Source organism: Pseudonaja textilis, chromosome Z (assembly GCF_049901715.1).
Source record: "Pseudonaja textilis isolate UNSWEBS1 chromosome Z, rPseTex1.2, whole genome shotgun sequence".
In the NCBI taxonomy this organism is placed as follows: Eukaryota; Metazoa; Chordata; class Lepidosauria; order Squamata; family Elapidae; genus Pseudonaja; species Pseudonaja textilis.
Genome location: NC_142008.1, coordinates 87765408 through 87782619, shown reverse-complemented (window position 1 = coordinate 87782619; position 17212 = coordinate 87765408). Strand labels below are relative to the sequence as shown.

The 17212-nt window shown below is 36.4% G+C and overlaps 1 protein-coding gene across 2 annotated transcripts in view; it reads left to right on the top strand.

Moving 5' to 3' along the window:
• Positions 1–773: 773 nt before the first annotated feature.
• PLCD3 (phospholipase C delta 3) overlaps positions 774–17212 on the top strand; it is a 68631-nt gene continuing 52192 nt past the window's right edge. For both annotated transcript variants that reach the window (XM_026718253.2, XM_026718252.2), the window contains exon 1: positions 774–1042. In XM_026718253.2, coding sequence (XP_026574038.1) covers positions 925–1042 — 118 coding nt within the window. In that variant the 5' untranslated portion in view covers positions 774–924. The remainder of the gene's footprint in view (positions 1043–17212) is intronic.

Genomic DNA, 17212 nt, shown 5'->3' with positions numbered 1-17212 from the left:
TATACACACTTAATCCTTACATATATCTGTATATCACTACTATGGTTTTATCCTATCCTCTTTTGTCTTTTAGTGTGAAATCTATCTTGGTCTATCCATTTGTACCAGCAGTTCCAGCTGTTGTAGTATATTGAAGTGTCTTTATTTTTTAATGCCAAGGTTAATTTGTCCAAATAAGGATAAAAAGGAGGTCTCACAAACTGTTGAAGATGAAAATGTTTTTAATTGTTTTCTGTCTTTTTCTTTCTATTTTCTTCTTCCTTTCTTCTTTTCTTTTTCTCTCTTACATTTATGTATGTGTTATTGCTCTGTTTTAATTGTAAAATCAATAAAATTTATTTAAAAAAAACAAATAAGAAAAATTTACTCAGCAACTGTATTTTTTTTTGTAAACAGTGCCATCTTTTTAAACCACACACTCTGTGCTATGGCCTTATTTTCCATATCAATGGAAGGGATGTTTCATAAAGAGGAAAGTTTGGTGAAGTGGAAACATGAGTAATCCCCCTCCCCAATTTTATAAATATAATGCAAAAATTGCAAACTTTGTAGTAAGGCGCAAATCAATCAGAATTATTTTTTTCTTCCCCCAAATTCGAGAGGGCTACTCCTTGGGGTGATATTGAGCGCGCACCATCGAGCTTCCCAGCCGCTACGGAAGGCTGTGAGTCGGCGCGCAGATCCTCCAGCCAGACAGCCGAAGGGCGGGAAAGAGTTAAACCTTTCGCCTCAGCTGTAATTTGAGAAATCCTGCAAGCTCTGCTTCTCCAATCTGCGCGCGGCAGCGGCGAGTCACAAAGGAGGCCGGACGAGCAGAACTTCAATCCTAGAGGGTAGGGCTGCCCCGTAAGTGGGGCGACAAAACAATAAAAGGGCTTCCTCAGCCCCAAACCGGAGGATAGGGGAGCCAATAAAAGCTCAGCCATGTTTTGCGGAAAATGGAAAAAGTCCGGCTTGGAAAGTTGTCAGCACCACCAGCAGCTTTCTGCCCATCATGGAGGAACTGCCAAATCCTCGGGGCACCGCGCGTTCAAAAAATTGGGTAAGTGAAGTGCCTGGCGAGCCGGGTAGCCTCGGAGCGAGGAAAAGGCGTACCGCGCCTTCCGAGATCTTTCCTGGTTATTTTACTGGGTTCAGATGCAGCGCTGATGAAAGTTGGGGCTCAGCTCTGGCATCTTTTCATCTTTGCCGGAGCTCAATCCCGGAGCAAAGTATGTCAGCCTAGGTAGAAGAGCACCTCTGAGCGGCTGCAGAGTGCTTTCCCTAGTCAGCCAAGTAACTCCCGAGTTCGAGCGGACTAAGGGCTGCTACATTTATGGTGTAAAAGTGCGGACATAAACATATTTTGTTTTTCTCTTGAAATGTTTACAGTTATTTTTTAAAAAATTTAAACCGTCTGTCTAACTTATTTCTATACAAATCCCTATTTATTTAGCGGCATACTAATTTCCCTTTTTTTGAGACTCCAGGAAAATATGTGAATCAGAAGGAATTGACAGAACAACTGGATGACTTGATCTGTTTTTTTGGTTTTGAAACTTGAACTTAAAGAAGCGTAATAACTTGATCTTAAGTCAAAAATAATCCATAAATAAAACATATTTTAAGAACCGTGAGCAATCTTTTGTTGCTTAGTAGGGTGACAGGAGTGAAAAGAGAATAGTTATTTTGTATTATAAACTGAGTAAAATAATTCTTTACCTTCATTTTTCAATTTAACAATGAAACTATATAAAAGGTGAGGCTAAATTAGTACATTAAAATGAGATAAACCTCTTTAAACTATAAGACAATGAATATATTAATAACATATGCATTTAAACATGCCTCTGATATTTATATGATTCTTAACATGTTCTGTTATTTCAATTTTGATTTCATCTAATATATTTTGAATATGGTTAAGTTTTATGCCTTTTTCTTTCTTACACTGATCCTTCAAAAAGTATATAGGAGACTGTTCCTGGAGAAGAGATTTTACTTTCAGATTCATTATCTTTATTCAGGTAATCTTGAGTTATTTATCTCAAATAGATTAGGCAGGAAAATATTTAATTTTCTCAAGAAAATACATAGCCCTGTATCAGGTTGTTTTTACTACAGGAAGGCGGGGCATTTAAAAATTGCTGTTCCAGGAATTTAGCTTTAAACCATGGAAAATAATAGTGGAGTGTTCTTTTTTGTGGTACATTATCTCAGCAACCAAGTATATTCTAATTGTAATGCCTATAATTATGTAATATCTGCTAGGAAGTAATCAGAGTAAATAGTATCATAGAAAAAATTGATTGCAAATTTCCTTTCAGGAATTTGTAGTTGATGTAGGAGTTGAAATTTTCAGAAAATGTTTGTGTATAAAATTAAAAATTGTATCAAATACTAAGGTAAGAAAGTACAGCTTTATAATTTTCAGTGAAAATGTTTTTTTGGGGGGTCTCCTAATAGCTCTCCTTAACAAAAGGGCACATTAACAATAAACATTGTAATTCCAAGTTAAATATATAACTTACAAGGATAAACAACTAATTTCTATGGGTATTTATTTCATGTCAGACATTGTAGGAACTGATTAACCTATTCATTTATGAATTACCTATCCATTTAAAAGATGCTCAAGATGATGTGCTATAAAGTGGAAATTGCCTTCAGAATGCTCTTGAGAATAATGGAGGTAGTAAAATGAATATAATAAAGCCACCACTCTGTATTAGAATGATATTTAAAATATTTATTATAAAATTTCACTTAGAATTAATATATTAGAGCATAAAGCTAAAGAGGAGTGACATTTAATTAAAAGAAAGCTGATTTAAGTCACTTTCTGTGAAGTATGAATGAAATGCATGCATTAAACAATGCATTAAACAGCTTTAAATATTGACTTGATGGCTCTTACATTGAAATCTTGCATCTTTTATAATAGCATTCCTTAGCTTGCTACCATGTAGGTGAATTGGGACAAGTGCTTCCAAAAAATTCCCAGGCAAAAGGTATACAGCATATACTGTACCAACAAAATTGCTGTTTTAGCACTTGTAGAAGCAACAGGTTGGGAAAGAATGGAGCAATGCAACGTGGTCCTATTTCCTATACGGGGAAGAATTCTGCACTAACTGAAGCTTTTGTTTATCAAGTTTTTATTCAGCTATTATACACACACACCAATGCATGTACACGAACAGTACTCCATTAATTGAAATTATATCCCACTTTTGGGTCTATCTGACAATCAAGGTGATTTTACAGGAATTCAAATGATAAAATATCAGAATAAAATAAGTTCAGAATTAATTAAATTATTTTTAGAGAAACCTTTTCAACTAAAGATTAAAAGCTTAATGGAAAAGAATTTTTTTTTCACATTTTCCTAAATTAGGGAAGAGTGGGGGCCAAAATACTCCTCCTCTGAAAAAGTTGTAGGTCATGGGGAGGAGGCTTACCGCATATATGAGCTGCCAGCAGTGGAACTTTGAAGTACACTACAGCAATGCTAAAACATGTCTAACAAATAATAGTACTTAAAGTGGTAAAATAAACAGCAAACTGTTAGCTCAGCTGAAGAAAAATGTAAATTCTACATTTACTTAAAAAATCAAATGAAAATATTAAAGTTTAAACTTCAATTTATTATCTGCTGTTTAATTGATGCTAGTAGAGCTGCCAAACACTTTCCTCAGGAAGGGGGTATTGCAAAGCTAAAAAAAAAAAAAACTCCATAAAACATTTCTTTTCTAATTGCTTTTTTCTGTACATAGGAGCCAATTTGATCTGCTGATTAACATACCAGGCTGGAAACCAGGAAACTGAGTTCTAGTCCCATCTTATGCATGAAAGCTGGGTGGATGACTGCAGGCACTCTTTGTCAGCCCAACCTACCTCACAGGATGGTTTGGGGAAATAAGTGGGGGAAGGAGTATAAGGTACATTTGTTACCTTGTGCTATTTGTAAAAAATAATAGAGGTGAGATTTTAAAAATCTAATAAATAGCAATGATAATCAGAGGTATCCCAGAGTGAACTTTGCAATGGCAAACTTTATGGACAAGTTTTGTGTTAAATGTCTATGGAGATTCTCAGTCATCCAAGCCATGGTTATTCCAAAAGTGTTTTTTCAAAAGTCAACTGGACTTTCTGGTGTTTCTTTGAAAATATTTCTCTTCTCATCCAAGAAGCTTCAGCTCTGAGCTGAAGAAATTTCTTGGATGAAAAGCGAAGCATCTTCAAAGAAAAACCAGAAAGTCCATTGTTTCTTGAAAAAGCACCTTTGGGACAGTTTTGTGTTACTCATTAAAGTTGTAATAATAATAGGACCTGCAGATATCAAATTTTGATTTTCTCTATAATGTAGCTATACTGAGATTTGAGATGGGTGCCACTCTCTTGAGTCTATTGATATAGACATATTCATGCTAAACAATACACTAAGCCAAAAAGAAGGTTGACAATTTGCGATTCTGTAGAAACCATTGTAGCATGCTGTGGGAACTAGGTCATCATGTAAATAATAATGAGGTTTGCTTATTTTATCATAATACTTACATAATTATGGAATTGTGTTTTACTAACCATTATTTAGCATGCTGAATGAACTCAGATAGGGTCTTCATATTACCATTTTGCTGTATTATGTGGGATAATTCTGTAGAAAATTGGATTTAAGGAATAAATACATAATGGTGTGTATGCAGAAATGTGTTGAATGGAGCCCGCAGGAATCCTTTGTTAAATGTTGAGGATGATTAAGAAAATCAGCTTGATATACTTTAATGGGTGACCATAGATGGTGACAAGCTAATGCAATGAGAAACACTGAGGAGAGATCAGCTTACAGTGACCTAGTTGTGATAAGGCAGGCAACGTAAGAATAAGTTGTGTAAGCTCAGTTCTGCCTAAGGGAGGCTAGGTAGAAGAGTGCTTAAGGAAGAATTGAGAGAGGATGGTTTTTGATTTTTTACCTGGCGGAATTTTATGTCTCTCAAGAAATTGCTTCCAGATAGCGGAACAGGATGCCTCTGTTTTTATGAATTGGCGGCACCTTTCTGCATCCTTCCTCCTACTCCAGCAATTCTCAATCTCATCAACTTTAAATTGGGTGGACTTTCAACTCCCAGACTTCTCCAGCCAGCATGTGGAAGTCCATGGCAGGGAAATTGGAGTCTACCCATTTTAAAATGGCTGAGGTTAGGAAGCACTGCTCTACTCACTAGGGAGGGACTGAGCAACATTTGAATCAGCTGTAAATTTCCCACATTTCAGAGAACAACAACATGATTATGAGTCGAGTAGTTGCAACACAGAGGACAGATGGAGAGTCGTCTCCGTATTGGTAAATAAATGGTCAGTTATAGAGGGCAAGAATTAAAATTAGATGTAAGGGGAAGGGGTGGAACATTGTTTATATTTGTAGAGGTGTTTTTGGATTATAGCTTCTTCAAGGTATCTGCAGTTCTTATGAACTTGACCTAAGTGATTCATTCTTGTCTCTGACTTCTACTCTCGTTGATCTTGTTGGCCTTCTGGTAAGGACCGATGAGAGTTGGTGTTTCAGCAATGTTTTTATATTTGCCATCCTTGTATTAGGGAATCTTCTACTCCTGCTGCTTAATATGTCCTTTGTAAAGGGAAGGAGAGAAATATTAATTTATATCCGAACTACATCACACTGAAAAAAAAAATCCTAGGATGAAGCATCCTGATTTATTTATACTTATTCAGGATTGTTGCAAGGGCTTTGTCAAGGCTAAAAGCAGTATGAATGCACAACTTGTGTTCTCATTCAATGATTTTCCATTTTTAAAAAGCCCATTTGTTTTCTATATACTTACATGCCATTATCTAAAAGATTTTTTCCATTGGAACTTTTTTTTAGAATTTTAAAAATCTAATCTTTCTTATTTTTGTCATCTCAGGTTGACAAATATGTCTAATAATCCTTCTTCCTCCTATTTGCCCCACATAAGAACAACCCTGTGAAGTGACTTCACTGAGAGAGAATGAGTAGCCCAAAATCATCCAACCAGTTTTCATGCCTAATTCAGGACTAGAACTCAGAGTCTTCTGGTTTCTAAGTGCTTGGTGACTTATAACAATGTTATGCAATTTGTTGGCCTCAGTAAGGAAGTGGTTTGTCATTGCCTATTTCGGGGATACTTACACATTTCCACTTTAACCTTCTGTCTACATCTTACATCCAAAGATAAACCTTACTGATTTCTTACTGATTTCAAGCCTAGTCAAGCCTTGTCAAATGTAACTCCTCACTTTACTGTTAGAAAGAACAACAAAGTTATAATATGTAACTTAAAGTGTTCCTCATGCAAAAGAGTATTTGTGTGCAGATTTCCTAATAGCATGAGTGCAAAATGTGAAGCCTAGAGTTTTATAAACCTACTTGCCAAATATGGCTCTGCCATCTTCTGGTGTGCTGCACAAAATCTGGTGTGACCCTTGAACAAATGGAAGTTTTGCATCCTTCTCTTTCATGACTTGAAATCATTAGAAAGATGGGATATGAAAGGATGGTATTTCATAATGTGTAGCTATTGTACCATGGAGCGCACTCCCTACCTAATCTAGAAACAGTGGATAAAATTTGAGTTCTGCACATTGCAAACAATGTGTTGCATATTGTATATGCATGTTCAAGTACTCCTCTTTTCCACAAGTCTTCATATGAGATCATGTGAAGGTTTTCTATTTAATATTAAAAACAATTATACAATGGCTAGATTTCAATGCTTGACTCTAAGAAATTTTAGTAGCCTACTTTGCAACACAGCAAATAGAATCTGTGGCTTCTTCGTCTCTTGTCAGACTGCTAGATTTCTGAGAAGATTGCTGAATATCGAAGCATTCAAAACTCAAAATGTTTCTAGTCCAGTGTTTCTCAAACTTAGATGAATTATCCAAGATTATGTAAGAATGGTTATTTTGTGCTAAAGACACACAAATCCATTACTTAATCAAAACAGGAGCATTTATATTGTCTTGACATGTTTTATCTACATTGGATAAAAAGGAGTTTGTGATAAATGGTTTCGGGTTATAGAGGAAAAAGTTTGGGAAGCTATTAACAGCAGGGACGTCACTGAAAAAAGAAATGGATGCAACATGTTTTGAATGCAAAACAAACATTTAATGCTGATCTGATCTTGTCAAACTGGAGGCAGATCACTTAAACCTGACAGAACCATTGAAGACCTGAACACTTTTGGTATGGTCAGAAGCCGTTAAAACCCTATCATAAAGGTCAGACCAACATGTATTGTTCAGGATATAACTGGTTTGAAAGTGAAACTTTTTGCACACTGCTGCTGTGAGAAAGCCTATGAGCAGAATTTAAAGGCAGAGCACAATGCTGGATAAACACAAAGAAATATAGAAACATTCTCATGTATCACTAACAGCACAATTTTATGACTCTGCATAAGTAAAGCCCACTTGTGACATACTGGATAGTGGCTGAAGGTAAAGACTTGCATGAATAAAAAGCATCCAAGTCTTTTGTTTAAAGCAAGAAATAAATTTTTTCTAAAAAATTCTTGTTTACAAGCAGCAGTTGAGGTTTTTCATAGAAATTTGTAGCCGAAGGATTGGACAATAGGATTCTACTTGAAAAAAAATTCTTTCACTAAAATAGTGCTTGTTGGACAGAAAAAATGTCCTCTACAAATATTTTTGGTCTAATGGCTCTTTGGTTTATAATAAATCATGTGCATATAATAAATTCACTGTGCAAATTGTTCACGGTATACAAAGTTACCCAGGAATTGGTGAAATATTGTCCAGTTATAACATGAATACTAGGAATGTATCCAGATATCAAACACTTAATGCTACCAATAAAAAATCCTATATTTGTTCAATTTGTTCTTTTTTTGTGGAAAGTGAAAACATGAAAAAAAACTTGAGGAAAAATATGGGTGTATAGAAAATGACATGAAATCAGGTCTTCTAATGAAATTACAGGATTGGGAGTCAAATGATAGCATAACCAATTTCTCCAAGATTCAAAGCACTGCTTGCAAATGAATTTACGATGTACAGATATTAGACAAGAAACTTTTTTCAGTCTTGATTAAAGTTCAAAGGATTTGTAGAGTAAGAGATGTTTATTAAAAGTGTAGGTAGTATAGAATAGTTACAGAAGCAATGAACAATTATGAATTTTAAGATAGATTTGAGAATAGCCCTCTTTCAAAGTTTAAAGCAACTTGGTCTTCCAAGTGTGCAGGAATGAAGTGTTTACAGCAAGCAGCAAATGCTCTATTGTATGGTGGTAATGGAAATTATAGTCTAAGCCAATAGATGGGTGAAAACTGCCTTCAGAAGAAGAGTTGCTGTTTGTATGCTATCCTTTAAGCCAGTGGCCTCCAACCTTTTTTGTGCCACGGCCCGGTACCGGCATCACAAAATGATCCGCGGCCCGGTACCAGCATCAGCACGCATGACAAGGCAAGGCGAGCTGAGCGACTGGCCAGCCAGCCGTCCCCCGCTTCTCCCCGCCATCTTCAACTCCTCCTTTGTACCTTTGTCGATGGGCTTCGCTTTGGGACGGCTTTGGGACGGTCGCACAGCTCGCCTTGCCTTGGGTGCTGAAAGAATCCTCGCGCCTTAGTTTCGTTCGAAGCCCCCTCCCTTCGATGAAACTAAGGCGCGAGGATTCCTTCAGGACTCAAACGCCGCTTTCCAACCGGAAAAGCTCACCCAGAAGCACTTTCTCATCAAACAAGATGGCGGCGCCGAACAAACCGGCGGCCTGGTAGGAAATGTTCCACGGGCTGGGACCGGTCTGCGGCCCGGTGGTTGGGGACCCCTGCTTTAAGCTATAGTGAGGATGTTTGGATTAACCAACCCATCTGCTACATAGGAGAAGGATAATTCCTACATACACTTTTACCTATTTAAATTGGGAACTTCTTTAATTTCATTCCCTCTGTGGGGGGAAAAAACCCTAGGTGTATCACTCTGAGAAAAATTCTGTTAAGATGCAGTGTATACCATACAATAACAATATTGAGGACCAGCAACCGTGTTAGACTAAATGAGAAAACCCTCTTCATTATGCTATAGCTGGGGCTGGACACAGTTGTTATTTAAAAGATCTTCATTTCCCAGGATAAACCATTTTTTAAAATTAAGCTACTGTTCTTAAGAGGAGAAAAGAAAGAAAAGATGGATTGGATGTATGTTTCATATTGTTTATATGCTTGAATCAGTGGTGGGATTCAATTTTTTTTACTACTGGTTCTGTGGGCGTGGCTTGGTGGGCCTGGCAGGGGAAGGATATGATTAAATCTCCAGTCAGAGGTGGTATTTGCCGGTTCTCTGAACTACTGAAATTTTCTGCTACCGGTTCTCCAGAACTGGTCAGAACCTGCTGAATACCACCTCTGGCTTGAATGTAGCATTACATCCTCTGCTTTTCTATTATCTCCATTTATAGATTTTTAAAATGTTTCCCCAAATGATTTTGTATCTATTGTGTTTTCTGAGTTGTTTTTTTTTTTTTTTTTGCTTGTGACCCCTAAGGTATGCAGGGAATACCTTCTATGGTAATATTTGGTCTTTCTTTGTACTGGGTCAGCAAACATTAAATATCATCCAAACATTTAAAATGCTTCCATTATGCCAGTTAGATCTAAAAGTTTGATAATTCTATAAGTTTAAATGTCCATAGAGTACCAAGGTAGGTGTGTATTTGGAAACTTCTGCTGATACACCCAAGGGATTAAAAGGCTATTGTTGCCATTATAGACAAGCCTGAACTTGTTTTATCTGTTATTGTACCAGTCCTAGTTTTAGGACTGCAGCTATACAGCTATGTATGTTGTTATCTCAAGCCTTGAAATATTAGTCTCCATGGAACTGTTATACAAAGCTGAATTCCATGCTTCCTTATATCAACATTGTCTTAAGAAATGCACTTAATGAACAGGTAGAAAGTGCACTAAACAGGCAGTCTTCAACTTATAACAATTCATTTAGTGATTGTTCAATGTTACAATGGCACAAAAAAGTGACTTATGGCCATTTTTCACACGACTTGCAGTATACTCATGGTCACTTATATAAATATGTGTGTGTGTGTGTGTTATACATACACACACACACACATATTATATATACATATATATCTGACTCGAGATATAGAGAGACAGATAGATATAGATATACGTACATACTATATAATGATATACACACACACACACACACACACACACACACACATATAATGTATTTTATATAAATATATAAAGACCTTATATATATATATATAAAGACCTTAATTAAGGTGTTCTTATTTTTCAGCATAATTATATAAGGTGTTCTTAAGAAATTCACAAACAAATTTTTGCTGTAACTTTGTGGGGATTCTGTGCCCCTGAGATGGTGCACCAAGTTGTTCCAGTTATTCTAATCTATTAATCTGATCCAGAAGCCCCACAATCTATAATCTACATTTGTATTGAAGTGCTGCTTTCATTGACTGTGTCTGAGAGCAAGTCATTCCAACAATATATTTTTCATTTCAGAAGCTCAGGATTTTAAATGTTTTGGAATATGATATTTGGTTCTTCAGAAATTAAAACAGAGAATATTTTATCAACAAGCTGCCTGTTATTAAAAAATGATAGACCGAGTTGTCCTCCTTTGAGTCAGTAAAGTCATGCAATATTTTTATGCAATGCTGAAGTTGCGCATTTTTAATATATAGCCTCTTTATGGAGTTTTCAATGGTTCATGATGAACATTGCACAACTTCAATGGTTTGACAGCTTGAGAAAGGAGAACGTCATCCATCATTTTTAGTAATCAGTAGTCATTTGTAAGTACGATTTTTGACCTCTATGCAAATTTGAGGTGAAGATAGTGTTAGGAATAGAACTCGTTAACTTGGGGACTACTTGTATTTTTTCATATTATGGCTTGTTTTAGAATTGTTACTTTAAGAAGCTTGCATTTAAAAAAGGAGAAAGCTCCCTGATTTCCCTCTTGCCCTGGAGAGTCCTTTCCCCGTCTTTTGGTTTTAGAACTTGTTGTTTGGATTCATAACACACAGTCTGATGGTTGGCTGATTTTGGTGCAGGTGTGTGCTCACAGATCTGACTCTGCCAGCAACCTACGGAGGTATGATATTCCAGACCCAAGAAAATGTTTCTTTTTCTCTTGTTAACTGCAGAAGACCCAGCCACATATTGAGAATGACAAAATTTTGCCTTCCTAATTATTCCTAAGACAAACAAGTTATTCATAAAGATAGTGTGCAGGAAGTAATACATGAAATAAATACACCTATAGATCTCAAATATGCAACTCTAGTTTCACCTCATTATGAATTATTCTTCTGATCTTACTTCTTGGTAGCAACTTGATTGCAAAGGTAGGAAATTCTGTAGTAATTTCTGCATTGCATGATTGGGCTGATGTCAATCTCCTCTGAAAAAAAAAAGTCACACGGTAATCACTCATCCTCTGAGTGGGTTGTAAATTTTCTAACTTGTTGCTCTGAGGCTGTCTCACTTACAGAGAAAACCAGCTTGTGTGGAAATACTGGACTAAGGCGGTGGAGGAAATCAGTGGTGGTAATCTTATGTTTACTAATTTGGTTACTAACTGCATGATGTCAGTATTTTATTGGAATGTGAAACAGCTTCCTGAATAACTGTCTTCTAAAGTCAATAATTGGGTGCAGAGGGACCAGTAAAATGAAAATAAGTCCAGACAAGATAGGTGGTGTTTTTGGTATGTACAGTACAGACATACCTCAGAAATATTGTAGGTTCAGCTCAGACCATCAGAACATTTGATAAAGCAAATATCACAATAAACAAGTCACACTATTTGTTCATTTCCTAGTGCATACAGTATAGGATATGCTGTACTGTAATCTATTATGTGTGCAATAACATATCTGTAAACCACACAACGTGCATAATATGATATTTTTTAAGTATATTGTAATTCAAAAAAAATGCTGCTCATTTCCTGAATCTTCTTCAAGTTAATAGTCTGTTGTTCAATCATTAAGTCAGGTCTACTCTTCGTGACCCCATGGACTATAGCATGCCAGCCAGGGGTGGGATTCTACCAGTTCGCACCTATTCACTAGAACCAGTTTTTAACATTCTAAGAAGTTCGGAGAACTGGTTGTTGGACGAAATTACTGGCCTAATCCTGTAAGGAAGGCAGGAAGGAAACATTCTGGTATTGCTTACAGAAACTGCCTCTCCGTTAACCCTTATTACATTCTTGGCAGGACTAGATTTCCTGTCTCAGGAACTTCTCTGGAATGTTTTCCCCCTCCTTTGCTGGTACTTTGCTTGTGTGGAGTGATCATTCAAAGTTACAATGGCACTGAAAAAAGTGACTTATGACCATTTTTCACACTTACAACTGTTGCAGCATCCCCACAGTCATGAGAGGCCGGCGAAGAGATGCGTGCCTCAATGTGAGTGATATTGAGTTGGCCACACCCAGCCAATAACATGACCACCAAGCCATGTCCACCCAGTCACATGACCACTAAGCCATGTCCACCACCTAAGCCATGCCCACAGAACCAGTTGTTAAAAAATTTGAATCCCACCCCTGATGCCAGGCCCCTCCTTATCCTCCACTCTCTCCCTTAACCTTATGCCCTCTGCATAGATGACATTATCTAACCATCTCATCCTCTCTGCTGCCCTTTTCTCCTTTTACCTTCAATCTTTTTCAACATCAGGGGTTTTTTTTTTCCAGTGAGTCCTTTCTTCTCATTAGCCAAAGTATTTGATCCTAAACTTCAGTATCTGCGCTTCCAAAGTTTTGCTGGTAGAGGCTCTGTTTAAAAAACAACAACAACACAGTATCTTTGAAGCACCTCTGTTTGTACTGAATCCATTAAATATCCAACCATGTGTATATGAAAATATATAAATCAGAGGTGGCCTGTAATATAAATAAAATATAGAGATTTCTTCAAATATCACTAGAGAGTAGCCATTAAACTACACTTTGGGAAAAAGTTGAATGCTCTCAAAATGAATGAAGAAATGAAAAATGGGGAAGAAAAGAAGATAGAGGAGTGAGGGAAGAGGCAAAATGAAATAAGACAATCAAAAAGCAATATTTTCTGATTTATTTATTTTTTTGGTGCAGTAAGATGTCTTAAAATTATAATACCAACTTTCTGCTTATATCAAATAATTGCTAGTTATTTCTATTCACTTTTGGGTATATAGAATTCTTGCAGCCGTCAACATGTATAGCAACATCATTTCCCCCATTATTTCTTTACCTAATATCCTAGAATAGTTTCCGGTTTCCATTGTAAGCCCATGTTTAAAATCTTCTGAATTAAATCATGAATCTGTTCCCTGTATTTCTTTGTCTTGTTGCAAGTCTACCACATGTGATAAAAAGTGTTCTCCTTACACTTGCATTTCCAACAGATGTTCAAAACACCCTGATACATCTTCAGCAATTCTCTGATGTTAAGTACTATGAGTACATCATTTTATACAATCTTTAAGAATATAATTCAACATGAATTTTGGTACTTTAGCCTGTATATTGTCCCATTCCTCTAGCATTACATTATAATAAAAAAAAATTCCACATCGAATCATAGTGTTTGGCACATTCACTTTCTAATCAATTGTAACAGCATTTTATAAGTATTATCTATAGAATGCTCATCATTGGTAAAAGTATCATTTCAAATTCACTTTTTGCAACTTGACAAAGTAAATCTTTCAGTTGTATATAGATAAACCAATGACATGTACAACCTTCTAGCTCTAAGTATTCTTTTGATTTGAGAATGGATTCACCTTGAATAAATGATATTATTTCATTATAAATCCAACAACTGGAGCTCATTATCATTTCCTTTTCAGAAAAGGTTTCTTGAGGTGACATCCAGAGATATTTTAGAAAAAAAGTCTTTGTATTAATTCCAAGCATTACACACCTACATACTCCAGACGCCTAACAAAATGATTCTTAAAATCCGAATTCATTTTAACTTTAGATAAGTACCATATCTAAGGTACCATATCTACCATATCTGGTGTACCATAGATAGGTGTACCATCCAAACCTCAGTTTGTAAGTTTCCAAATCCAGTACCTTTTTATTCTTCAGGGTCATCCACTCCTTCAGCCAAACCACACAACATAGCTCAAAATACAATGTTAAATCCAAACCACCTCTTTCTTTGATATCCTGAAACAATTTATACTTAATTCTTGGGGTTTTTTCCCTTTCCAAATAAATTTAGAAATTTGCCATTGCTTGAATGGAGCCCTGGTCATTATTACTGGCAAAGTATGAAATAAAATAATGTCTTTGATAGACATCTAACTTGATTATAAAGATCCTACCCAACAAAGATTGCTGCAATTTATATCACTTTTGTAAGCCTTTCTTAGTGTAATTCCAAATGGATACATATTTATTTTGAAAGAATTTAGTTTGTATTAGACAAAATATTCCTAATTAATTAATTAATAATTGAGCTGTTTTTCTACTTTAAAACCTAATTCTTTTTATTATGTTTTCAGGGTCATGTGCAGCCATATTTTTGCTTAATATTTTTGTTTTCTGTTTATTTATTTTAAAATCAAGCCAAAGATCCAGAATCATTCTTCATCAAATGTGGCAAAATATTTTGGTGATCTTGCAAATATACAAGTAAATTATCCACAAAGGTTCTTAACTTATAAGTCTCTTTCTTAATTTTCATACCACTTATTTTGTCATCTTGCCTGATATCTCTATTCAAAACATATAGGACTAAAATAAAGAGCAGTGGTGATAGGAGACCACTCTATCTGTATCTTTTTGTATCTTACATATTTTATTCAGTTCATCATTAACTATTACATGCGTGTTGGGATGTGCAACTCAAACAAATACCTTGAATGAATTGTTCCCCCAAATCCGTTTCATCCCAAAGCCTGAAGAAAAGTATATCCTCATGCTTATTTATTATCAGGGTCTTAGGATCCAAATATATAAAGCTATAGTATCTGTGGAAACAATTACATCAGTCAGAAAAAATTGGAATGTAATGTAATATTTGGAATTTAAAAGGTTCAACCCCTTCTCCGCTGAGCCGAAGAGAGAATCCAGGATGGGTAATCTTTGGTCTCATAGCTCTGCAGACCAAGTTGAAAAAATGAGGAAGAGGCATGTCAAGGTAGGACCAACGCCCCTTTTCTCATGCTAAATTAAGTTTATGGGAAAGCTTAATTTTAGAAACTGGTGAAAAAATGACGATGGAAACAGGGATATTGAATATTTAATTTGTCAGATGGTGAAAGATGAATTTCTAATATACTCTGTGTTAAGAGTCAAATATCATCATATAATACAATGCCAATATTTACAGGTGAAACTCAGAAAATTAGAATATCATGCAAAAGTTCATTTATTTCAGTAATGCAACTTAAAAGGTGAACCTAATATGAGATACACTCATTACATGCAAAGCAAGATAGTTCAAGCCCTGATTTGTCATAATTGAGATTATGACTTACAGCTCATGAAAACCCCAAATCCACAATCTCAGAAAATTAGAATATTACATGCAATCAATAAAACAAGGATTGTACATAGAACAATATCGGACCTCTGAAAAGTATAACCATGCATATGTACTCAGTACTTGGTTTGGACCCCTTTTGCAGCAATTACTTCCTCAATGCGGTGTGGCATGGAAGCTATCAGCCTGTGGCACTGCTGAGGTGTTACGGAAGACCAGGATGCTTCAATAGCAGTCTTCAGCTCTTCTGCATTGTTCAGTCTCATGTCTCGCATCTTTCTCTTGGCAATGCCCCATAGATTCTTTGTGGGGTTCAGGTCAGGCGAGTTTGCTGTCCAATCAAGCACAGTAATCCCACGGTCATTGAACCAGGTTTTGGTGCTTTTGGCAGTGTGGCAAGTGCCAAGTCCTGCTGGAAAATGAAGTCAGCATCCCCTTTCGTCTGTGGAAGGAAGCATGAAGTGCTGCAGAATCTGGTAGACGGCTGCATTGACCCTGGACTTAATGAAGTACAGTGGGCCAACACCAGCAGATGACATGGCTCCCCCAATCAACACAGACCGTGGAAACTTCACACTGGACTTCAAGCATCTTGCAGTGTATGCCTCTCCATTCTTCCTCCAGACTCTGGGTCCTTGGTTTCCAAATAAGATGCAAAAGTTGCTCTCATCAGAAAAGAGGACTTTGGACCACTGAGCAACAGACCAGGTCTGTTTTTCTTTAGCCAGGTAAGACGCTTCTGACGTTTGTTGTTCAGGAGCAGCTTGACAAGAGGAATACGACATTTGAAGCTCATGTCCAGGATCCGTCTGTAGGTGGTGGCTCTTGATGCACAGACTCCAGCCTCAGTCTACTCCTTGTGAAAGTCCCCAACGCTTTTGAATGGCCTTTTTCTGACAATCCTCTCCAGGCTGCGGTCATCCCTGCTGCTTGTACACCTTTTTCTTCCACACTTTTCCCTTCCACATCACTTTCTATTAATGTGCTTTGATACAGCACTTTGGGAACATCCAACTTCTTTTGCAATTATCTTTTGAGGCTTTCCCTCCTTATGGAGGATGTCAATGATGGTTTTCTGCACTACTGTCAGGTCAGCAGTCTTTCCCATGATTGTGATTCCTACTGAACCAGACTGAGAGACCATTTAAAGGCCCAGGAACCCTTTGCAGGTGTTATGGCTTAATTAGCCGATTAGAGTGGGACACTTTGAGCCTAGAATATTGAACCTTTTCACAACATTTTCTGAGATTGTGGATTTGGGGTTTTCATGAGCTGTAAGCCATAATCATCTCAATTATGACACATCACGGCTTGAACTATCTTGGTTTGCATGTAATGAGTTTATATTAGGTCCACCTTTTAATTTGCATTACTGAAATAAATGAACTTTTACACGTTATTCTAATTTTTTGAGTTTCACCTGTACAGTAACAGCTTTTCTTAATAACATTATTTGGACCAGTAACATTCTCATTTTCTGAGGCACTGAGATACTAGGACAATTTATTAAGTCCTTTGAAAACAACAGCAACACATTCTACTATTGGTTATTTGTTGTTGTTTTTCTGTCATAATTTTAAAAGCAACAATAACAAAAAGATTGTGTGAAATGCAATAAAACAAAGCACAATAAAATGAAGTATTCTTGCAGCTTCTTTTAGAGTCATTTACATTTCTAAAACT